Raw genomic sequence first — 26,309 nt, forward strand, 5'->3', positions numbered from 1 at the left:
AAATTGCAGAGGTTTGGGAATAAAGTAGGCAGAATGATGGGACGATTAATTAAAACTGTAGGTGGTCCACGGACAGTGACCTCTTTAAAAAATCACAAGGGAGATCTCATAACTGACAATAGAAAGATAGGACAGGCGTTTACAGAGTATTTTACCACTTTATATCAAAAGCAATTACCCCCAACTGCGCATGCAATACGAGATTATTTACAGCAAATAGACCTCCCCAAATTAACGGAGGAGCAGCTGGAAACTTTAAACCAACCACTGACAATGTCTGAGCTGCAGAAGGGGGTCAAAGCGTTAAAATTGCGGTCTGCACCGGGCCCAGACGGTTTTTCTGGGGAATATTATAAAATTCTGCCCGGTAAAGCCTTGGCAGCACTCCTGGAATATTTCCAAGAGGTTATTGAGGAAGGGAGTTTTCCAAGATATGCGAACACAGCGCTGATAACGCTCATTCCTAAACCAGGGAAGCCCTTAGATAAAGTGGAATCCTATAGACCGATATCGCTATTAAATGTAGACACAAAATTAATGGCGAAAATGATGGCAGACAGATTGGCGCAATGCTTGCCTTCACTAATAGGCACAGAGCAGGTGGGATTTGTGAGAGGCCGGCAGGCGGTACATAATGTTAGAAAGCTCCTATTGGCGATGGCAGCAAGTAGGCAGAACAAAGTATCCACCCTTATTCTGAGCCTTGACGCTGAGAAAGCTTTCGACAGAGTTGGGTGGGACTTTATGTTTCAAACGCTGGAAATGATGGGTATAAAGGGATGGTTTACACGGGCAGTAGGAACTCTTTACTGCCAACCCAGAGCGAGCGTATTGGTGAATGGTATCAGGGAACCAGAGTTTCAGATTTACAGGGGCACCAGGCAGGGCTGCCCCCTGTCTCCCCTGCTGTTTCTATTGTCTCTGGAGCCCCTGATACGAATGGTCCTTGCAGCTCCAGACCTTCAAGGGGTTACTTTAGTGGGTCATACTATAAAAATTCTGGCCTATGCAGATGATTTACTGGTGGTGCTGGGGGAGCCCTCCAGAACCCTAGGGCGACTACTAAAGATTATTGAACAATATGGGAACCTCTCTGGCTTCCAATTAAACCTACACAAATCCATGGCACTTCCGATGTTCCCGGAGATACAAACTACATGGCTTGGAACTTTTCCACTACAATGGGCGCAGACTTCGCTGACTTACCTGGGAGTCTATATCCCCATGGACTTGTCCAAACTTTATGACCTCAATGTACTACGGCTTTTGCGAGATACTAAAAAACAGTTGTTGGCCTGGAAGGCGTTGCCACTGTCTCTTATGGGACGAATCGCTCTGGTTAATATGGTCATAGTTCCTAGATGGCTGTATACATTTCAGACCCTCCCACTCTTCTTAAAGAGGACCGACGAGCAACTACTGATAAAAACAGTGCAAGCCTTCCTATGGAGAGGGAAGAAGCCACGTCTCCCGTACTCAGTGCTGTGTACCCCGACAGAATATGGTGGTCTGGGACTCTTGAACATCAAATTTATGACAGTGGCTAGTGGCATGCGCCATGTGAACGACTGGTTCAGAGGATCTCAGGATTTTACAAATACAGCAATTGAGCTACAGCTGCACCCTGAAATACACTTTAGCACCTACTTACATGTAAGGGGGCCCCAGATACCTTATATCTTGAGGGTTTCTGGAATAATGAAGACAGCGAGACTGGTGTGGAAGTGGATTTGTAAACTTCACAACTTTTCAGCAAGGACCACTCCTTACCTACCCATAAGTGGAAACCCGGCCTTTGAGGCTGGCCTACTATATCCAGCATTTGAGAGATGGGGACGCAGTGGGATGCGATATTTATTACATGTCCTTACCCCTGAAGGCAAAATCAAATCTTTTCCAGAACTACAGAAAGAATACTCTTTACGTCCCTCGGATGAATTTCATTACCTCCAGCTGAGGCACTATGTGCAGTCTTTGCCGTGGGAGGACTTGGCAGAGGACGTCCAAGAGGAGCTAACCTCGGCTTTTTCTCTCACGGCACAGCAAAGGGTTCCACTTAAGTTCCATCACAGACATATTAGAGATACAGCAGAAGAACTAGATTACAATAAACTACTAGACATGTGGAAAAATGACATAAAGTTAGATTTGACGGTGTCTCAACTTAAAGAACATCTGTTAAGAATGCGGAAACAATCCAGCATGACTATCCATTGGGAATTGCAATATAAAATAGCACTCCGCTTATACATATCCCCGAGAAGAGCCTTCCACATGGGGCTCTCTGCATGGGGAGAATGCCCCAAATGCGGAGAAGTTGGAGCCACGCTGGGACATATGCTCTGGAGTTGCAGGGAGGTGGTGAGATTCTGGTCACTTTTGATCCAATATTCCTCTAGTCTTTGGTCAGCAAAGTGGAAGTGTGACTCTGGGTTATTGCTGGGACACCCAAAATTCATCTATCCAATCCCACCAGGATTTACAATCTTTGTCCAGAAAGCAATTATAGTTGCCAAACAAGTGATCATGGCTGGATGGCTATCTCGGCGATGCCCCACACAAAGTCAGTGGAGGACGCGCATGATAACATTATTGAGGTTGGAGAGAGTGGGGATAGTGGACTTTAACTCCAAAGCTGGATTACAATTTCAAGTTGTATGGAGCCCCTTTTTCAACACATTGTCCCCGTCAGCTAGGAGTAGACTACTGAACTACTAATGGTACTCTGTGGATTCTGCATAAGGGAGTTGGGAGGGGGGAGGATGAGCAGGGGGGGAAAGGGGGAAGGGAAGGGGTTGGTTGGGGGGGGAAGTTTGTATAAAACAAGTTATGATTATTGCGTTTCTGTAACAATGTGATATCTTTTTGTTGCAATAAAAATGATTTACCATAAAAAAAAAATTGTTTCAGAGTTGCTTCACCCTCCGTCCAAATCATAAAAATGTCATCGATGTACCGGTAGTATTTTAGAGGTTTGGTCTGGTGTGTATGCAGAAATGTCTCTTCCAGCTCAGCCATAAAAAGGTTGGGTTAACACCCAACAGAAAGGACTTAACAAGGATCTGGGGTTCCTAGCCCATTATAAACCATAAAGCTGTATGTCTCTGTTGATCACCCTCCCCTCACCTATCCACACCCACCCTGTTAGAATATCAATGATATGTTTTGATGTCCCCATGCATACTTCCTACCCACCCCCCTCCTCCCACCCTGTCAGACTATCATAGTAATGCTTGAATGTTTTCACTTATATACACTGTCAGCTAGCACATTTGCTTATTTCCGATCTGAGGAAGAAGGGCAACCTTCGAAAGCTAATCAAGAAATGTATTAAGTTATGTCCAATAAAAAAGGTATCATCTTATTTTCTTTTCCATGTTTTATTTTGTTTGATTTCTATTGATAACTTTAACAAGGTAGTAGACTTGGAGGTGTTGCCGCCCTCTCTGGCATTGGCGAATATTGTAGTTCTACCTAAGACGGGCAGAGACCCGCTGCTGTTGCAGTCTTATAAGTATCTCCCTTTTAAATTTTGAGGCTAAGTTAATAGCAAAAATCATGGCGAATAGAATGGCTCGGGTGCTCCCTAAACTGCTTCATGAGGCAGAGGTGATATTTGTGCAGTGTCGCTTGGTCATGAAAAACCTCAGCAGAATTTTAGCATCTTCGGAATTTATGCAACGCCACGCCACTCAGTCAATTCTTAATAGTTTTGACGCAGAAAAGGCATTCAGTAGATTTTGTTGGGATTTTATGTTTGTTTCCTTAAGGGCTTATGGTTTCTCGGGCTGGTTTTTGTTGGTTATTAGGGCATTATACTTGGAGCCTAAGGCACGGGTATTGGTGAATGGGAGGGAATCGTCATCTTTTTCGTTGTGCAGAGGTACGAGGCAGGAATGCCCCCTCTCGCTTTTGCTATTTGTTTTGTCTTTAGGTCCTCTTATAAGAGAGATTATGATGAACCCGGATATTCAGGGAATTAAGATGGGGGCACAATGTTTTAAAGTGCAGGAAGACATTAGGAAATTGGAAGATTGGGCATCCAAATTGCAGATGAAATTTAATTTGGAGAAATGCAAGGTGATGCACATTGGAAAGAATAATCTGAATCATGGTTACCTGATGCTAGGGTCCATCTTGGGGCTCAGCACTCAAGAAAAAGATCTAGGTGTCGTCGTAAATAATATGCTGAAATCTTCCAAAAAAAGCAAACAGGATGCTAGGAATTATTAGGAAAGGGATGGTGAATAAGACCAAAAATATTATAATGCCTTTGTATCACTCCATGGTGCGTCTGCACCTTGAGTATTGCGTTCAGTTCTGGTTTCCGTATCTCAAAAAAGATATAATGGAATTAGAAAAGGTTCAAAGAAGAAAGGCCAAAATGGTAAAGGGAATGAAACTCCTTTCGTATGAGGGAAGGCTAAAGAGGTTGGGGCTCTTCAGTTTTAAAAAGAGACGGATGAGGGGAGATATGATTGAGGTGTACAAAATCCTGAGTAGTGTAGAATGAGTAGAAGTAAATCGATTTTTTACTCATTCTAAAAGTATACTTTTAAAACAAATAGGAGGAAATATTTTTTCACTCAAGCTCTGGAACTCTTTGCCGGAGGATGTGGTAACAGCGGTTAGCGTATCTGGGTTTAAAAAAGGTTTGGACAAATTCCTGGAGGAAAAGTCCATTGTCTGCTATTGAGAGAGACAGGGGAAGCAACTGCTTGCCCTGGGATTTGTAGTATGGAGTGTTGCCACGATTTGGGTTTCTGCCAGGTACTTGTGTCTTGGCTTGGTCACTGTTTGGAAAACAGGATACTGGGCTAGATGGACCATTGGTCTGACCCAGTATGGCTATTCTTATGTTCTTATGCTCGCTCTCTCTCTCTCTCTCTCTCTCTGCTGCTTGTGCTCACTCAGTCAGCGCCCCCAACCAACTCTGCCCTTCATCATGTAAGTTCTTGCATTTGCTGCCAGCCCTTTTTCTTGTTTTAAATTACTAGTCTTTTTACCACCTCCCCAAATTAGTACTCATCAGCCACCCGCAATTTAGAGAGATAAAAGACTAGGAAGGCCACGCGTTTGAGAAAAGCAATTCTTTTATTATTTACCAAGATACAGATACAAATCAGTATTTTCTCATATGGGAAAGCAACACTGTTACATAGAAATGTAATCTGTGATTGTCTCTTCCAACGTACTGTTCTGGTACAGCTGTTTTTATACCTTTTGTGTTAAGCAACGCTTCACATTACTTCAGCACTTATCTTCCTCAGAGATCATTCTGTTCTCTGTTCTCATAATCTATTTTCCCTTATGTTGCTAAATCACATTCTTCTGTCCATCCATAATTGCACAGCTTTCTCACGCCAGCTTGCCCATAAGGGTATCATAATAGATCATAAATTCCTGAGTTTACACAGGCTCATGTTCTTTAATAAATTACAGGCTTCTCAATCTCTGATAGATTCCAGAGTCGCACTGGCTTGTTAGCCTCTGCCATTTTTGACCTGTGCTGGGGTGCTGACCTGTGCTCATGATTCTGCATTCTCAGCCTGTAACAGCCCCTTCACACTTCCACTGTCGCTCTTATATTCCTATCAGTGGCGTAGTCTCTATGGGCAGATACAGATAAAGCCAACAGTAAACTTTGCTCATACTTTGTGCCCATGTGGGGGGGGAGGGGGGCTGTGAAATGTGCTTAGTACTAAGGAAGTTAGGATTACCATATTTGTGTGTGTGTGTGTTTTTTTTTGTAAGTCAGCAGAATTTTACATTAATGTTCTGAAGGTAGAATTATAGAAATATATCTATGTTTTCTGAATTTAAAACCTTTATCTGCAATTGCCCGTGAGTGAGCCTTCCCTGCCTACTGGTGTATAGCCTAAAGGCCATGAAAAGGTGCAAACCATACATATTTGTAGTTTTTATTATAAGCTGTTTTGCTCTCCTTGAGCTGAGAACAGACTTAAGAGAATTATAAATGTGCTTTTTCTGGTAAATAGCTTTCGAAGGCTGTGGTCTGACATTTGACCTATGCTAACTTGTGATAAGTTGCTGGTCAGAAACTAAGAGCCAGAGACTGCTATGACTAAGGACGCCTGCTGTATCCAGATAAACAATCAGAGGGAGAAGTAAGGGGTGTGGATAACACTGTAGGTTAAACTAAAGGGTGGAGAGGGCTCGTAGGATGACTGCGCATACCAAGGACATTAGGTCAATTCATCTCAAATAAAAACTTATGCTTATATGCATGAGAGGCCCTAACTGCCAAATATAATGAGGGAATAAATGATAGCATTTGATACATGTTGGAACATGATACGTCACAACAGGAAACAGAATATTCTGTAAAGATGCATATTCATTAGGTAGGAAGGGCAATTATAATTAAGATAATGAAGGAAGGAGGAAAAAAAGTATATAACAGGAAACAGAACTAAGGATGACAAGCCTCAATGTGCCTACACTAGCAGGTGGACATATTGGCAGCTCCCAGGGAAAACTCTACTTTTATTTGCTACATATTATACTGTATTGGGAGTTTGTTACTATTTCAATATTTACTGATTGGCTTTTTTGACAGTTCGAATAAACATTTATTATGTCTAATACTTATTTAGTAGCCAGAGTTCTTCTTGCCTGGAGTTCTGCCTGGGGGAGTAATGATTTACTTGAGGATTCAAGCCCCCCAGGAGACCTTCAGAAGGTTACTTCTGTCCCCGTGGGGGAGGGGGCACATTTTAGCCCTCCCCCAGCGCCGCCCCCCCCCCACCGCCGACATTGCCGCCCCCCCCCCCTCCCGCCGCGAACCCGCCGCCGCCGCCGCAGCCTACCTTTACTTTTGCTGGCGGGGGATCCCACTCCCCGCCAGCCGACGTCTTCTTCTCAGTCGCTTCCTGCTCTTCAATTTGTTTGCTGACGTAGTCTCTGAGTCTGACGTCCTGCACGTACAATTACGTGCAGGAGGTCAGCAAACAAATTGAAGAGCAGGAAGGACTGAGAAGACGTCGGCTGGCGGGGAGTGGGATCCCCCGCCAGCAAAAGTAAAGGTAGGCAGCGGCGGGGGCGGGTTCGCCGGGAGGGTGGGTCCTGGGGTGAATCTGCGGGGGCCCCGGCCCCCTCAGGCCCCACGTAGCTACGCCACTGGTTAGAAGTATACACTAGGAAGGCAGTGGGGGATGTGCAGCTCTAGTCATAGGAAGGGAAGAGGTACTATATTAGTGAAGCTTGTGCATGTGGTGGGGGACAAAAGGGAAATGGACCTCTTCCAAAAAATGCCTCGGTACATTTCTGTGGGAGAAACAGTTCCGACAGCTGCAGTTTACATACATTGATTCACTGAAACATTGGTTAAGGAATTGTACCTTTCAGACTACTTCCCCTCTTTTTTTCCTCTCCCGATCAGACACACAGAAATACACGCACAAACACGTACCACACACCCCAAACAACCCCATCTTCCCCTATCAAACGCATACACGCATTTACATACATAAAGGTTGGAAAGAATTCTGTGACTTGTGCTATGCATGCTTTTCCTACCTGTTTTTACCTCTGCAGCTGTTTTATCTTTTTGGCTTATATTGAGAACTGGCCGTATTTCAGATTTCTTATTAAACATTTTTATAACTTTTTCTCTCCCAAGGATCCTCTTGTACATTTATCAGAAGATATGATAGCAAGAACATACAACATTTTTGCCATCATGTTTAAGTATGCTGTCGATATATTAACTTGGGAGAAAGAAAATGAATTACCACTAGGTTTAGAGTGTATGTAAGTATAATCCTTTTGATCAACTGTAAGAAGATCTCTCAACATTTGGTATATATTTCATTATTGTGAGGTGCTTCTTGTTATTACTCTCTTTTCTTTTTTCCATCCATACATATTGGAGGTCCTATCTATGAAATGATGTCCCTAGAATTTAGTAGGTGGTTATCCTTTTGACTTGGAAGAACGCCTGACAGATTTCAGCTAAATTAGTGTATGAAGAGAACAATTATATGCGTTAAGATAGCTGGACATCTGAAGAGCAAGCAGAAGCAACTGCTTGACCCAGAGTACATTTTCGTCATTGATCATTTACAGCTCGATCAGAGTCACAGATTTGTCTAATGGCTGCATATTGTGAAAAAAAAAGCAATTCTTAACAACCAACAACACCATGAGTGGATCTCTTACATTGCTTACCATTGCTATAAGACTAAGACACTCTATACTTTACATTTAGCCCTCAGTTAGTGATAGCACCATGAAAGCAGCATAGGATTGGCGCACTTGGTGAATGATATGTTGGGTAAAAGTTCTGATGTAAGACTGAGTAAGTTGTACATGGTTGAAGTGAAGAATATAAGGTATATAAACACGGGGGGTAATTTTGTAAAGGTTTTCTGTCTATAGTGGATGTTTTATATATAGAGCAGGCCTATAAAATTACTGCATGGTATGTGCACATCTAAGTACAAATGGTGACAAGATATTCTCCAAGGATAAACAGGACATCATCTTCACATGCATGGGTGACATCCGACAGAGCCCAATGCGAGAAAATCCACAGCTTCTTTTCTAGAAGCTTTTGGGAGTCCAACTGTGCACTTCTCGCTTGCTGTGACTGCATGGGACCAGACAATCTTGTTCTTTCTGTGGAGTTGAATAGGTGCTTTGTAAAAGTTCTGCTTTCACGGTTTGTGCTTGTGGTATTTTGCCACCGTCTTGCTGCTCTGTGGCTTTCCTTTTCTGTTCCACATTTTTCCCTTTTTTATTTTTCCTTAGTTTTTTTGGTTCTTCAGATTACCTTTCTTTTTCTGTAGCTAATTTGCCCTCTTAGGCCTGAGCGCTTCAGTCGGGGTTATATTTTTTCCCTTTATTTTTTTCAGTCACTGAGCCATTCAATTTCACTTTGGCCATCTTTCCCCACCATGACCCAGAAAATTCCCAGTGGTTTTAAGTGGTGCATCCGGTGTGCAAGACCATATCGAAAACTGGTTCTTGTCATGCTTGTTGCCTGACCATGATGATGCTTGTCATCTCTGTTGCCAGATGTCCAAGGGAACCGTCGAGAACAGTGCAAAACTATTTTTGGCGCTGATAAGTCCAGTCCATTGACATCTGCATCTGAGCAATTGGTCCCTTTGGCCTGTGGAACTGTATCGGACTCCTGGGATGCGTTGACATCGGTTGCTTCTGTCTGCCTCGCCATGCATCAGCAGTGCCCATTCCAGTTGAATATCCTTGGATCCATTACCGAAGACTTGTATGGATTTGACATCATCGTTGCTGGCACCGAGGGACTCTGATAAGGTGCCTCGATCAAGAAGTACTGCCATCAGTCCTTGTTGAATCATGGCGCCAGGAGCACTGGAGCATCGGCTCATTGACACCTGAGAAGTGGCATGAGGGCCCCCCCCCCCCCCCCACCTAGGGAATTGGCATTGGCATGACAGCCTCCACCAAGCTGGTCCCATGCAATCACAGCGGGTGGGAAGGTGCATATATGCAATGGAGACTCCTAAAAGCTTCTGGAAAAGAAGCTGGGGATTTTCCCATTCTGGGTCTGTAGGTTGACATTACCCATATATGTGAGTATGTCTTTTGTCCTCAGAGAACATCTGCTACAGGTGAGTAATTTTGCTATACATACTTACACTCATGTGCTTGTAGTGTTTCTGGGGATATACTGTAGTTTGGGTGGTCCATGAGTATGCACACATAACTGTACCGCTCAAGGGATTGGTTCTAGAAGGTGTCTAAGTGCCTTTATAAAATTCATGCCTTTTTTGGACTTTCTCTTAGGTGTCCTGTTATAAAATTGCTCTCTATATGGATACCGAAGGTCATTGGTTATGGTTATAGTTTTTTTTCGCCACCAGACACAATTTACGACATAGAAGTGTTCCATCTGCGTTTAAGCCCCGAAATGCTCCTGGGCAATCCAGTATCAATTGCAGAGGAGTACCCGCTATTCTACTTGGTAGTATTGAATTCAAGTAATTTACTATCTTTCGCCAGTAACTCTGAATCATTATACAGTCCCAGAATGCATGGTAAAAAGTGTTATCCATAAGATTACATTTTGGGCATTTTGGTGTGAGGATCCCCCCAATTCGAGACAATTGAACTTGTGTAATATAAGCTCTATGTAATACTCTAAATGCACATTCCCTATAATTGGCTTCAGTTATTAGTCGGGGAATACTTTTTATATAGGCCTCAATATCCCAGTTAGATAAATCTGCTCCCATATCTGCCTCCCACCGCCGCCGGAGCTGTGTCAACCCCACCCGCGGTGTCAAGGTCCACAGTTGCTTCTGAAGTTGCGAGATTGATGGGGCTTCGTCTGAGATGTCATCAAAAAATTTTGAATTTTTTCGCCTAATTGAAATTTAAGCGCCTCCCCATCCAGGGATTTTATATAATGCCTAATCTGACCATAACTAAAAATGTACCTCCAGTTTCCCTCCAGTGTGAGTTGTTCTAAAGTTTTTAATTTCCCTTCCCCATCTAAAATCGTTTTCAAACATGTTAGGCCCTTTTCCTCCCACTGCAGGAAGACTGGGTTTTCCAGCCCTGGTGGGAACATTGGGTTTCCCCTTATAGACAACAGTTCTGATATGCTCGGGTTACCCCCCAGTTTCCTTGCCAAACCTCTCCAGGCCGCCCGCAAGGGTGACAAAAGTATACAATGCTTTAGCGTCTGTGGCAGGATGGTGTTATCTGCATGTAATAAGGTAATTAAGTTATAAGGACTAAAATAAACCTTCTCTAGCTCTAAGGGAGAATATTCATGCGAAGAAAACATCCAATCCCTCATCACCCTTAATAAGCAAGCCAGGTTATAGTACTGCAAATTAGGGAGACCAAATCCTTCCTCACGCCAGGCCCCTAGCAAAAGGTGCATCTTAAGCTTAGCTTTTTTCTTTGCCCAACAGAACCGTCCAACTAACTGATAAAATCGTTTAATATCTTTTTGGAATAAATGCAACGGCAGGACCTGCAGTACATATAACCACCAGGGTAAGATTACCATTCGGACGAGGACAACTCGGCCCACCAAGGGCACAGGTAATGCTCTCCAGGTGTCCAGCTGATGCTCGGTTTGACTAAGTAGCCTAGTAACATTCAATTTATATATATCCTTTGAGCCGTCAGGAGGACCCCCAGGTACCGAAAAGAACCATCTGCCCATCTCAAAGGGAAATCTTCCTTCCAAAGAAGGCGGGTAGTCAGAGGTATAGCCACAGCCTCCGATTTTTCTAGATTAAGCTTAAATCCAGAATAGTCTCCAAATTCTGCAAAAACTTCTAGAAGATCCGATAGAGACTGACGCGGGTTAGTAAGAATCATTAATAAATCATCGGCGAATGCCGCAATTTTGAACTCCGCTTTCCCAGTCGGTACTCCCCTAATAGTCTTACTAGCAATGATATCTCAGATAAAGGGATCTAAATAAAGGGCAAAAAGTAACGGTGACAGTGGGCATCCTTGCCTGGTTCCCCGGTTAATCTCAAATGTCTCCGACCATGTTCCATTTACCAAGACCCTTGCTTGAGGAGAGTTATACAAGGCGGAAATTGCTTGCACAAACCAGCCATTGAATCCATATTTGTTTAGAACTGCAAATAAAAAGGGCCATTCTACGCGATCAAACGCCTTTTCGGCGTCGAAGCTGATCAATAGTGCTTGCTCCGCAGAGTTCCTTAATGTATCCAATGCCATCAAGATGCTACGCAAGTTTTTAGTGACCGAACGACCCTGAACAAATCCCACTTGTGCGTCGTGGATGAGGTTTGGCAATACCCTTCCTAATCTGTTGGCCAGTATTTTTGCAATCATTTTTACCTCAGAATTTAACAGGGATATAGGTCGGTAGGAAGATAACATCATTCCATCTCTGTTCAGTTTGGGTAAAACTACTGTCTGGGCCAAATTAAAACCATCTGGTAATCCACCCTTTGCCACCCAATCATTAAATACTTTAGTCAACGTAGGGACAACCCGATCGCCCATTAATTTATAAAATTCGGATTTGAACCCATCTTTGGTTATGGTTATAGTTATGGTTTTTGTGCTTGTCCAATCGAGATGTGACAAGGGTGTGGATAAGGGTTCTGGTAGTGTATTCAGAAAGGAAGGGGCAAATTTTGCTAATGTTGTAGATAAAGAAATGACAGGTTTTGGCGATCTGTTGAATATGTGCAGAGAAAGAGAGAGAGGAATCAAAGATGACTCCAAGGTTACGAGCCGAGGAGACAGGGAGGATGTGAGAGCCATTAACAGAGATAGAGAAAGGGGGAAGAGGGGGAGGTGGGTTTAGGGGGAAAAACGAGAAGTTCAGTTTTGGTCATGTTTAGCTTTAGATGGCGTTGAGACATCCAAGCAGCAATGTCGGACAAGCAGGCTGAGATTTTGTCCTGGATTGAGGTTGAGATCTCAGGGGTGGAGATGTAGATCTGAGAGTCATCAGCGTAAAGATGGTACTGAAAGCCATGGGATGAAATCAGGGCACCAAGGGAAGAGGTATAGATGGAGAAAAGGAGGGGTCCAAGGACAGAACCTTGAGGCACACCAACAGAAAGCGGGATGGAAGTTGAAGAGGAAACACCAGAGTGAACACTGAAAGAACAAAGTGAGAGGTAAGAGGAGAACCAGGAAAGGACGGGGCTCTGGAATCCAAGCGAGGACAGCGTATCTAGAAGTATAGTGTGGTCAACAGTGTCGAAAGCAGCAGATAGGTCAAGAAGGATAAGGATAGAATAGAGACCTCTGGATTTAGCCAGTAGCAGGTCATTAGAGACCTTGGTTAGTGCAGTTTCAGTAGAGTGAAGAAGGCGAAAACCAGATTGGAGTGGGTCAAGAATAGGTTGTGAAGAAAGAAAGTCAAGACAACAGCGGTGAATGACATGTTCAACTAATTTGGAGAGGATAGGGAGATGGGGCGATAGTTGGAGGGACAGGTAGGGTCAATTGAGGGTTTTTTAAGGAGTGGAGTGACCACAGCATGTTTGAAGACCATAGGAACAGTTGCAGTGGAGAGTGAAAGATTAAGGATGTGACAGATGACTGGGATGATAGTAGGAGAGATAGTGTTAAGTAGATAAGTGGGGATGGGGTCAGAGGAACAGGTAGTACATTTAGAGGAGGAAAGAAGAAGGGCAGTTTCTTCAGTAGAATACTGACCATTTAACTCTACTGTCTGTTTTCTGTCCTTTAACCAGTTTTTAATCCACAATAGGAAACTACCTCCTATCCCATGACTCTCCAATTGCCTCTGAAGTCTTTTAAGAGGTACTTTGTCAAAAGCCTTTTGAAAATCCAGATACACAATATCAACCGGCTCACCTTTATCCACATGTTTGTTCACCCCTTCAAAGAAATGTAATTTGGTGAGGCAAGATTTCCCTTCACGAAATCCATGCTGGCTTTGTCTCATTAATCCATGCTTTTGAATATGCTCTGTAAGTTTGTTCTTTATAATAGTCTGTACCATTTTGCCCAGCACCGAGGTCAGGCTCACCGGTCTATAATTTCCCGGATCCCCTCTGGAACCTTTTTTAAATATTGGCGTTACATGGGCTATCCTCCAATCTTCTGGCACCACACTCGATTTTAAAGATAATTTACATATTACTAACAATAGTTCCACCAGTTCATTTTTCAGTTTTATCGGTACTCTAGAATGAAAACCATCCGGTCCAGGAGATTTGTTACTCTTTAGTTTGCTGAACTGCCTCATTACGTCCTCCAGGTTTACCGTGAAGTCAGTAAGTTTCTCCGACTCGTCCGCTTAAAATACCATTTCCGACACCGGTATCCCACCCAAATCTTCCTCGGTGAAGACCGAAGCAAAGAATTCATTCAATCTCTTCGCTACATCTTTATCTTCCTTGATTGCCCCTTTTACCCCTCGGTCATCCAGCGGCCCAACCGATTCTTTTGCCGGCTTCCTGCTTTTAATATACCGACAAAAAAATTTTGCTATGTTTTTTTGCCTCTAATGCTATCTTTTTTTCATAATCCCTCTTGTCCTTCTTGGTAGGGAGGGAGCGGTTTAAAAAAATAAAAAAGAAAAGGTGAATAGTGGAGTGCCTCAGGGATCGGTGCTGGGGCCGATTCTGTTCAATATATTTGTGAGTGACATTGCTGAAGGGTTAGAAGGTAAAGTTTGCCTTTTTGCGGACGATACTAAGATTTGTAACAGAGTGGACACCTGGGAGGGAGTGGAGAACATGAAAAAGGATCTGCAGAAGCTAGAAGAATGGTCTTAAGGTTTGACAATTAAAATTCAATGTGAAGAAATGCAAAGTGATGCATGTAGGGAGTAGAAACCCACGGGAGATATATGTGTTAGGCGGTGAGAGTCTGATATGTACGGATGGGGAGAGGGGTCTTGGGGTGATAGTATCTGAGGAACTGAAGGCGACGAAACAGTGTGACAAGGCGGTGGCCGTAGCTAGAAGGTTTTAATGCCCCTGTATAAGTCGTCGGTGAGGCCCCACCTGGAGTATTGTGTTCAGCTTTGGAGGCCATATCTTGCTAAGGATGTAAAAAGAATTGAAGTGGTGCAAAGAAAAGCTACGAGAATGGTATGGGATTTGCGTTACAAGATGTATGAGGAGAGACTTGCTGACCTGAACATGTATACTCCGGAGGAAAGGAGAAACAGGGGAGATATGATACAGACATTCAAATATTTGAAAGGTATTAATCCGCAAACAAACCTTTTCTGTAGATGGGAAGGCGGTAGAACTAGAGGACATAAAATGAGATTGAAGGGGGGCAGACTGAAGAAAAATGTCAGTAAGTATTTTTTCACGGAGAGAGTGGTGAATACTTGGAATGCCCTCCCGCAGGAGGTGGTGGAGATGAAAACGGTAACTGAATTCAAAAATGCGTGGGCTAAACATAAAGGAATCCTGTTCAGAAGAAATGGATCCTCAGAAGCTTAGCCGAGATTGGGTGGCAGAGCTGGTGGTGGGAGGTGGGGCTAGTGGTTAGGAGGCAGGGCTAGTGCTGGGCCCTGAAAATGGCAGAAACAAATCAAGGTCAGGTATACACAAAAAGTAGCACATATGAGTTTATCTTGTTGAGCAGACTGGATGGACCATGCTGGTCTTTTTCTGCCGTCATCTACTATGTTACTATATGTGTGAGGGGTCCATTAAAAAAGGTGGCTGCTGTGGGGGGGCGGGGGGAGGTGCTGTTAAAAAAAAAAAAAAAAAAAAAAAAAAAGGCTGCTATGGGGGAGAGGTCTTTAAAAAAATGGATCCTATGTGTGGGTGGGTAGAGAAAGGGGCTGTAAAAAAAGGTGGATGCTATGGGTGGAGGGAGGGCTGTAAAGATGTTGGGGAAAATATAGATGCTCTCTGTGTATAGGGAGAGGGGCTGTAATATTGATTAAATTATAATTTAATTGATAATTAATAATTCATAATTATGACTAATACATTTGCAAATTTTTTGCGCAGAATTTTAAATTTTGTTGGCACAGAATTCCGACAGGTGTGGAATGGAGGAAACAGTGGCTTACATTTGGTGGGGTTTCCCAGAAATCAGAGCTTATTGGAAAGCTGCGCAGTACAAAATTAAAAGTAGTAAAAATAGGTATTCCATGTGATCTAGGCATATTCTTAATTTACTTAGCTATCCCAATCCTTAAGATGTCACAAAAGGTTAAAGCTAGATGCTGCCTAAATGCAGCCAAATTAAATAATAGCATTTGCATGGAAGCAGGTAGTCCCCCCTATGCTGACTAAATGGCTTGTAAAAATATGGAACTTTCATAGTATGGAAAATCTGAGTTCACTGGAGAAAAGGGATGGTGCAATGTGATGAGACATGGGCTTCCTTTGAAAAAGCATATGCATCTTGAGGTGTCAATATAGGCACCTTAACTTCATCTCCTTCAAGGGTTTAATCTGAAAAGGATGCAAGATTAAACTTGTGGTATGAGTGTTACAGTCCTCCAGGGGGAGCTCCAGGGTAGTACAGGTTAAGGAGTAAGATAGGAGGGGGTTGGGGGTACTCTCTATAAGGCTGGGAGAAAAGAGTTCAATGAGTGTAATGCTATTCTCAATAAGTAATAAAAGCTTCTGAATTATTATTATTATTGTTGTTGTTGTTGTTGTTTGTATTTTTTAGCACCGGTCCCAATACAGATGCCTGGGGCCCTCACCTATTCACTTTTTTCTGAGTCCAGCTCATTGCTAAGAATGTTAAATAGCAGGAACTGAAACTCCGATCCTTGAGTAACTGCACTTGTATTATTCACTGTGAAATTATTGTCACTTTCCCTATTTTAAAGTACAGTAAGGTGCAACTAATTCTTTTCTGTATTATCCATGACCTATGTGAAACAGAAGAAACAAGTCTTCGCAAAAGTGTATATCGTAAAACAAAACAGCGAAGATGACTCAAAATGTGGACGACTCTCCAGATAAAAATAGCTGTTTATTGAAAGGGAAAGGGAAATGGGACTTGATATACCTCCTTTCTGTGGTATTTTACAACTACATTCAAAGCGGTTTGCATATATACAGGTACTTATTTTGTACCTGGGGCAATGGAGGGTTAAGTGACTTGCCCACAGTCATGTGGATGAACAAGACTCGACACAAGACTCGACATAGCTGTGTTTTGACCTATAAGGCCTGCATCAGGAGTCTCTTGTGTTCAAAAAAATACATCCACTTCAATAAATACATCCACTTGTAGTATTCGCCTTCAATGAATTTGATTGAATAAGTGCCGCTGTGTCTTGTGCGCCAAAATAAGATAAAACTTTGTCAGCAATGAAACCTCAAGATTGATCTCATGATTAAAAAGCAAATTCATTGAAGATGAACACTACAAGTGGATGTATTTATTGAGGTGGAGGTATTATTTTGAACACAAGAGACTCCTGATGCAGGCCTTATAGACCGAAACACAGCTGTGTCGAGTCTTGTTCATCCTTCAGTAGTTATTTTTATCTGGAGAGTCGTCCACGTTTTGAGTCATCTTCGCTGTTTTGTCTTACATTATCCATGACCTAGTCATTTTCAAGATGTAATAGATCTGTGCTGTAATCACTAAGCCACAAAACCGGTCTTTGGAGAAGCCTGTAAAGTAGGTATTATCCCGTTTCCCCTCATCCCCCTACCTGCAGCAGAGTGTGTGTTAGCACTAGCTCATGAAACAAGTCTGATTGCTGAAAGGTAGTGTACTACACTGACTAGTCATTATAAATAGCACTCCTTTTGCTTCTTTTACAGGGAAAAGAGTGATACTTTCTACTGCATGCTTTTTAATGATGAAGTTCATACGTATGAGCAAGTTATTTACACTCTTCAGAAAGCTGTCAACTGCAGCCAGAAAGAGGCTATTAGTTTTGCAACAACTGTAGATGGCGATGTAAGTATTCTCTGGTATCTTCTGCCTCTTTTCTGAATGTTTATTTATTTATTTATTTATTTATTTATTTGTTGCTTATATCCCACATTTTCCCACTCGTGCAGGCTCAATGTGGCTTACAGTAAGTTAAATAAAAGTACAAACTTAAAGGTTATGCAAGCATCTAACAGAGTGAACTAGATAGGGAAGGGGACAAAGGATACATTAATCAACATAGTAAGATGAGGGGTAAGTCTTAGCAAAGAGGAATGTCTTTAACAACTTCTTAAAAAGGCCATGGTCTTCTTGAGTTTTAAGGTGATGAGGTAACAAATTCCAGTGTTTGGGACTCCAGTAACGGAAGGACGAGGTAAAGATTTTCTTGTACTTTACTCCCTTACAGGTCGGAAAATGGAGGTAGAGATAGGACCGAGCAGCAGGGTTGGCATTTCTAGGCGGAAGGTCAATCAAGGGGAGCATGTATTCCGGTGCAGTCCCATAGATGATTTTATGCGTCAGGGAACAGATCTTAAAAGCAATTCGCTCGTGTACAGGCAGCCAATGAAGTTTAAAGCGCAGGGGTTCGGCATGTTCAAAACGCCTTACTCTAAGGATGAGCCTCGCCGCAGTGTTCTGAGCCGTTTGGAGCATTTTCAATAAGGAGGCCTGACAACCCACGTAAATACCACTACAATAGTCCAGATGGGATAGGACAAGCCAGTGGACAAGGGTTCGAAACAAGTCTCTTGGAAGGAGGTATCTGATGCGCCGAAGCCTCCACATTGCCTGGAACATTTTTTTTGTGACCAAATGTACATGATCAACCAGCTGGAGATGTGAGTCCAGATGTATTCCTAAAAGTCTCAGGCTGTTGGCAATCGGGAGGGCCGAGCCCAGAACTGGAAGCATAGTGTCAGATACATGAGCGTACGTGGACGAGAGGATGAGACAGTGAGTTTTTTCCCTGTTGAGCCTGAATCGGAACACCTTGGCCCAGTGTTCTAAAGTGGTGAAACATGCATCTATGAGGTTGGCAACTTCTGATATTGAGGATTGAAAAGGGATGTAAACTGTAATATCATCCGCATAGATGAAAGGGTTGAGGTTTAAGTTTGCAAGTGCTGTGGCTAACGGCATCATCATAATATTGAACAGGGTAGGTGAAAGAGGAGAGCCCTGAGGGACCCCACAGGAAGCATTCCACGGTTCTGAAGTGTGGGAGTTCACCATGACCTGATAGGACCTTGAAGTCAAGAAACCCTTGAACCAATGCAAAACTGGCCCTCCTATACCGAAAGAATCCAGTAGATGGAGCAGGAGTTCGTGATCCACCATATCAAAAGCACTAGACATGTCAAATTGTAGTAGAAGAATCTTCCGTCCAACCGATAGTTCTCGTCTAAAGTTAGATAAGAGAGTGACCAGGACTGTCTCCGTGCTGTAATGAACTCGAAATCCTGATTGCGAATGGTGGAGGATATCAAAATTAGTCAAAAACTCGTTGAGCTGAACATTGACCAGACTTTCCATCAGTTTGATAACTAGAGGTATCGAAGCCACTGGACGATAGTTGGAGATGACATCTGGCTTGATCTTAGGATTCTTTGGGATTGGGGTGAGAAGGATGTTTCCATGGCCTGACGGGAAAAAACCTGCGTTTAACATATAATTGAGGTAACAAGTCAATTCTTCAATGTAACATTTTGGTGCAACTTTTAGGAGGTGGGTTGGCTTAATTTGTGTAGTTACATTATTTTAGATAAGTGTAATTTAAATCATTTTCTTATACAAGCTCTGTGGCTTCTCAGGTATTTAAACCAACCTCAGGTATCTAAACCAACCTCTCCTCCTCCCCCATTCTCTGTTTCTGTGGATAACACTCTCATCCTTCCTGTCTCATCAGCTCATAGCCTTGGGGTCATCTTCGACTCCTCCCTCTCCTTCTCTGCACATATTCAACAGACTGCAAAAAAATGTTGTTTCTTTCTTTATAATATCAGCAAAATTTGCCCTTGCCTTTCTGAGCACACTACCAGAACCCTCATCCACACTCTTATCACCTCTTGCTTGGACTATTGCAACTTGCTTCTCACAGGTCTCCCACTTAGCCATCTCTCTCCTCTTCAATCTGTTCAAAATTCTGCTGCACGACTAATATTCCGCCAGTGTCGTTATGCTCATATTAGCCCTCTCCTCAAGTCACTTCACTGGCTTCCTATCCGCTTCCGCATACAGTTCAAACTCCTCTTATTGACCTATAAGTGCATTCACTCTGCAGCTCCTCAGTACCTCTCCACTCTCATTTCTCCCTATATTCCTGCCCGGGAACTCCGTTCACTGGGTAAATCTCTCTTATCTGCACCCTTCTCCTCCACTGCTAACTCCAGTCTCCGTTCCTTTTATCTTGCTGCACCATATGCCTGGAATAGACTTCCTGAGCCGGTACGTCAAGCTCCATCTCTGGCCGTCTTCAAATCTAAGCTAAAAGCCCACCTTTTTGATGCTGCTATTAACTCCTAACCCTTATTCACTTGTTCAGAACCCTTATTTTATCATCCTCACTTTAATATTTCCTTATCTCTTGTTTGTCCTGTTTGTCTGTCCTAATTAGATTGTAAGCTCTGTCGAGTAGGGACTGTCTCTTCATGTTCAAGTGTACAGCGCTGCGTATGTCTAGTAGCAATTTAGAAATAAGTAGTAGTAGAATTTAGAATATTAGAGTCAGATATTGAGCAAGTAAAGTCATCACATTAAGTGCCAGCACCAGGGCTTAATATTATATATACTAGCTGTTAAGCCCGTAACAACGGGCTAGTTTTTTTTTTCCTATGGCCTACCCCCTCCTTCCCTCCCTGCTCTCTCCCGATTTCCACGCCCATGTCCAAGCCCTCCTCCCTATTGGGCTGTACTGCTGGTGGAGGCGGGGTTTGGACTTCTACACTCTCAGCATTCCGACTCTGCTGCGCATTTGCAGGTGAGTCGGTCACTTGCCATTTATATGTTTGATTCTAAGGTGCTGAGTATAAGTATTAGAACTGGTTCCACTGGCCACTGTCGGTTTAGGTTTGCTATTTGGTAGGCCAGAATTAAATGAGTAACTTATCCATTTAGTAGCTGAATGTTGGTGCTAAATAGTTTTGTTCCTGATGCCACCTTTGCTGCTTCTCTAACCTGACCCCTAATTAAATGAATAATAATGATAATGGCCTGATAATATCCATTTAATTTTCAAAAATATCTCCCCTGTCTGCATGCTTTCCACCCGCCATTGGGGACAGTTGGAAAGAAGTCTTCAGAGGAAGAAAAACATGTTTATCCTACACAGCCATCTCTTGCAGGCCTATGCAAACTGTAGTTTAAACTCTGCCTATCTTATCCAACAATGCATTATTAGCATGACGGCTCCAGATTCAACATCATGAAGCTTCCCAGAGAAGACCCATGTGGTGCTTTTTGAAACTTTGATAGCTTTTAATAGGTATTATGTTCTTCCTTTCCTACACATGGGTCAGATCTCAAGACCCATGTGCTTGGGAACAGCTTTCTTCTTCTTTAGGTTGCAGGTTCATGGCAGTGCGTCTTGAGAGTCGAGCAGTAGATATCTGTTTTGCTGCGTTTGAATGTTGTGACATGATATTGACCACATGTGGTATGGCAGAGGTGTACACATTGGTATTTGAAAGCTGCTGTCTGATTTGGGATTGCAAAATAAGCAAATAGAATCTAAAAACCTGGTTCATTTTTATATGTATGTAGGTGTATCTGAATGTTTTGTTAATATTGTGACAACCATACTAGTATGCAGCTTTATCTATGACTTTTCTAATAGTTGTGTTTTTTTTTTCTTGAAGGGGCGTAGATCAGTTCGCTATGGAGATTTTCAATATTGTGAGCAAGCCAAATCTGTAATAGTGGTAAGTGTTTGCATCTTTTTTTCTTAGATAGTTTATAGTTAAAATCCTGAAACATTCACCAAAAATGTGCTGATGGTGGCTCTAGTTGAACAAGCATTAAGTGCAGGTGCAATTTTGCAACCCCAGTGCTGTGCCAATAAATCAACCCCCTCTCCTTAGTTTACTCTGCTTTTATTTTACTTTGTACCTTTTAAACAGAGAAAATAACCATATGGCCTATCTAGTCTACCCCCTCTGTTGCACCTTCCCTTCAGAACACTCCCGTGCATTTAGTCCCTTGTTTTAAGTATCTTGATGTTATTTTTGACTCCTAACTTACTTTTCACTCCATATTTCTGCAACGGTCAAGTTACGTTTTTATTCACTACGCTGTATTCATTCCCTTCGATCCTACTTTGACACCTTCTTTGCTTCATTGCTGTGCGGTCTTGTTTCCTCTTGTTTATATTATTGTAACATTGTTTTTGCAGGTTTACCGAAAGTGCTTTTTACTTGCCTCAAAACTGTTCAGAATACTGTCGTATGACTTCTGACCCATGCTCATAGATCTGACCATATCTCTCCCCCCTTCTGGCCCAACATCATTGGCGTCCTCTTTCACTGTAGCTGTTGCAGACTCAGTCGGCAAAGAACAAGGCCTGAGAGAGCCAACTGTCAAGGTACAGATGAACTTGTATCCCCTGACATCGCAGGTAGGCCATAACCATCACCATAACCTTGGAAAATTGTCCGTGGAGCAAGAAATCTACGGTTGCCTGAACTGCCAGTGCTCTGTCACCGATTTGACAGGGAGGCTCCAAGAAGAGTGGTGCAACCAGGCAGGAGAACTCTAGTTTGTAGTCTTCTCTGAGAATATCCAGTACCCACTGATCTGACATGATGGAGGCCCACTCCTCCATGAAGCCTTGAAGCTGACCTCCTACCAGCAGTGGGGAGGTGTGGGTCTGCCCCGCCCTCACTGGGTAATACGGGAGGCCCCCTGCAGACCTCCCCGACTAGGAAGCAGACTTCCTGTCCAAACAAAGACTGCCTGTCCCAAAACCACAACCTCTGCCCAAACTGCTGGCAGTCTGATCTATGCATCTGCTTTTCTGAAATCTAAATTGGGAGGATCTCTGTCGCGCAAACAGAACTTCTCACTTTGTCCTTAGGCAGCTGTTGTGGTTTAGACTCTCCCAGCTCGTTGACCAGGTTACTTAGGTCCTCCCCAAAGAGGCACCTGCCCCTGAAAGCGAGTTTCTCCAGCTAAGACTTGGAGGCTGCATCTGTAGTTCAATTCCACAACCACAGTTGCCTCCGAGCCACAACTACCAAGGACATACACCGAGCAAAGGCCATGTCATAGATCGCATCCTCTAAGTAAGCCAATCCAGCCTCCAATTGGACATATTGGCTCATCTCCTGAACCACCAACTACACCACTTTAAGTATGCTTGTTCTACAAAGGAACTGCAGATGGTCACCTGGAGACCCAGAGGCCACCTCAAAGAATTGCTTCAGAGCATGCTCAGTCTTCCTGTCTTGTAGATCCTTTAGAGCAATACCCCCTTCCACCAGAAGGGTGGTCTTCTTTGTGACCATTCACCAGCAAGTCCACACAGGGTAGCTGGAGCTTTTCTTTTTTTCTTGGGCAACAAGAGGTACAAGCATGTTGTGGCTCACCCCACTTTCAACCCCATGTACAGAGTCATCTATTCTACTGAAATCAACTCCTGTATATCTGGATGCATGGAAAAAGAGGGGCCCCTAAGATCCTTCATATTAGAAGGCACCTGCCCTCCCAAGGCAGAAGCTGACGAATGCTTGATAGAAAGCACTGCCAATGCCTCTGAGATCACCATGCTCAGCTCTTCCTTGAGAAACAGCCTCAGCACCTTGGGGTCATCCCCCTCCTCAGGAGGAAGCTCCATGTCCTCCAAAGGCTCTCTAACTAAAGTTTCCTCTGAAAGAATCGAACCCTCATCTAAGATAGGTGAAGGAGGAGAATCCATCTCAACTACAGTGGAGGGATCCAAATGGGACTTTTTGGTAGTGGAGGGCATTGAGCTGGAGGGAGCTTTAGGTGCCCCTGCTTGACTCTGCCTCAGCAAGTATGCCTACATGAACTCAGGGGACAACATGCCCCCCAGCCCTCCTGACAAATCAGGCAGCCCAGGAGGAAGAACAGTGCCATGAAACTGTGCAGAAAGCCCCGAAGCAATGGGAAGTGCTGTTCTGTGTGACAAGTGCATCTGTTAAGGATTGAAATAGGCTTTAGGGGAAAACTTTCGTTAAAAATCTCTTTTAGCTCCAACCCCTGACGCAGCCTGTTGAGGCGAAATGTGCCCACATTAGGTGCTTTTGTTTTAAATAAATTGCACTTTTCTACGATTTGCTGGTCTACTTCTGGTTGTTTCCTGCTACAAATTCTTGCAGATCATTGCCTCTCTACTGTGCTGCAATGCTAGTGAATTACATAATCAAATAAAACACCAAATCTTCCGATTAATATTCCATACAATATTACCACCTAGTAACTCAAAGTCAAGAAGTTAGCTCATAAACATGCATGACTGAAGGATGGATTTGTGTTACATTCACTGGGTATTGGGATTTCATGAAGCCATCTGAACATTGAACCATGTTTTCTGTGGGTCATCACTGAGGACGTTTATTGCATGTGGATTGCCATCAAGTACTGTTATATATTTTTTGCAAAACTTGTTGAATTGCGCTTGATGGTGAACCTTGTTTATGTCCAATAGCACTCTGGATGAGTACATTAGAACATGAACTGTGCTATGACGGATCTTGTCCAGTTAGTCCCATATTGTGGTGACTGCACTAGTATGAACTGAGCATGTCTCACTTTATAATATAAAATTTTATATATGTTTTTTGAAATGTAACTGTGGGTCTGTACCAGTGATATTTATATTCTCTAGAGAGAGAACTGTTATGGCAACAGCTAACAGAATTCACATGGGAAGGTGGTTATATTGGATGTGGTTTTCCTGATGTTATAATGTGTGATCACCTTTCATCTGGTGATCACGAGATGCTGTGGTTTGATATTAGTACATGGGTGGAGTTGGTTCATTCAAAAGAAATCCAACTTTTCTTGAGATGATGGAATACCTCAAGGAGACGTTAGCAAGAAAGGAACATCTGGGGGAAAAAAGGAAGCATGGAAGCAGTGAACAAAATTGAAAGCAGATATTTTAAGGGCTATGAATCTTTTACTTAGGAAAGGAAATAAAAGGGTTCATAGGGAGATGAATGGCCAGCAGGAAGCGAAGATGATTTTAAAAAGATGGAGTTAGTCTGCAGGGCAGCTACTAAAATGGACAGAAATCATCATAAAATATATGGGGACAGACTTCAGGATCTCAATATGTCTACTTGGAAGAAAGATGAAAGATACGACAGACATTTAAATATATCTGTTGGTGTAAATGCACAGAGTATTAATAGAACTAAAAAATGAACTTGCGGAGCTACTGTTAGAAATATGCAATCTGTCCCTAAAATCGAGTGTAATACCGGAAGACTGGAGGGTAGCCAATGTTACTCCGATTTTTAAGAAAGGTTCCAGAGGAGATCCGGGAAATTATAGACCGGTGAGTCTGACGTCGGTGCCGGGCAAGATGGTGGAGGCTATTATTAAGAATAAAATTGCAGAGCATATACAAAAACATGGACTGATGAGACAAAGTCAGCACGGATTTAGTGAAGGGAAGTCTTGCCTCACCAATCTAATGCATTTTTTTGAGGGGGTAAGCAAACATGTGGACAATGGGGAGCCGGTTGATATTGTATATCTGGATTTTCAGAAGGCGTTTGACAAAGTGCCGCACGAAAGACTCCTGAAGAAATTGCAGAGTCATGGAATCGGAGGTAGGGTATTATTATGGATTAAGAACTGGTTGAAAGATAGGAAGCAGAGAGTAGGATTGCGTGGCCAGTATTCTCAGTGGAGGAGGGTAGTTAGTGGGGTCCCGCAGGGGTCTGTGCTGGGTCCGTTGCTTTTTAATGTATTTATAAATGACCTAGAGATGGGAATAACTAGTGAGGTAATTAAATTCGCCGATGACACAAAATTATTCAGGGTCGTCAAGTCGCAGGAGGAATGTGAACGATTACAGGAGGACCTTGCGAGACTGGGAGAATGGGCGTGCAAGTGGCAGATGAAGTTCAATGTTGACAAGTGCAAAGTGATGCATGTGGGTAAGAGGAACCCGAATTATAGCTACGTCTTGCAAGGTTCCGCGTTAGGAGTTACGGATCAAGAAAGGGATCTGGGTGTCGTCGTCGATGATACGCTGAAACCTTCTGCTCAGTGTGCTGCTGCGGCTAGGAAAGCGAATAGAATGTTGGGTGTTATTAAGAAGGGTATGGAGTCCAGGTGTGCGGATGTTATAATGCCGTTGTATCGCTCCATGGTGCGACCGCACCTGGAGTATTGTGTTCAGTACTGGTCTCCGTATCTCAAAAAAGATATAGTAGAATTGGAAAAGGTACAGCGAAGGGCGACGAAAATGATAGTGGGGATGGGACGACTTTCCTATGAAGAGAGGCTGAGAAGGCTAGGGCTTTTCAGCTTGGAGAAGAGACGGCTGAGGGGAGATATGATAGAAGTGTATAAAATAATGAGTGGAATGGATCGGGTGGATGTGAAGCGACTGTTCACGCTATCCAAAAATACTAGGACTAGAGGGCATGAGTTGAAGCTACAGTGTGGTAAATTTAAAACGAATCGGAGAAAATTTTTCTTCACCCAACGTGTAATTAGACTCTGGAATTCATTGCCGGAGAACGTGGTACGGGCGGTTAGCTTGACGGAGTTTAAAAAGGGGTTAGATAGATTCCTAAAGGACAAGTCCATAGACCGCTATTAAATGGACTGGAAAAATTCCTCATTTTTAGGTATAACTTGTCTGGAATGTTTTTACGTTTGGGGAGCGTGCCAGGTGCCCTTGACCTGGATTGGCCACTGTCGGTGACAGGATGCTGGGCTAGATGGACCTTTGGTCTTTCCCAGTATGGCAC

The 26,309-nt window shown here is 43.1% G+C and overlaps 1 protein-coding gene across 1 annotated transcript in view; it reads left to right on the forward strand.

The window, feature by feature from the left end:
* Positions 1-26,309, forward strand: part of UBR2 (ubiquitin protein ligase E3 component n-recognin 2) — a 282,054-nt gene that overhangs the window by 65,250 nt on the left and 190,495 nt on the right. Inside the window, 3 exon segments of the mRNA XM_030195781.1 lie at positions 7,643-7,773; positions 17,250-17,388; positions 21,219-21,281. Of these exon segments, the coding sequence (XP_030051641.1) occupies positions 7,643-7,773; positions 17,250-17,388; positions 21,219-21,281 (333 nt within the window).

The sequence above is a fragment of the Microcaecilia unicolor genome, chromosome 3, assembly GCF_901765095.1.
Source record: "Microcaecilia unicolor chromosome 3, aMicUni1.1, whole genome shotgun sequence".
In the NCBI taxonomy this organism is placed as follows: Eukaryota; Metazoa; Chordata; class Amphibia; order Gymnophiona; family Siphonopidae; genus Microcaecilia; species Microcaecilia unicolor.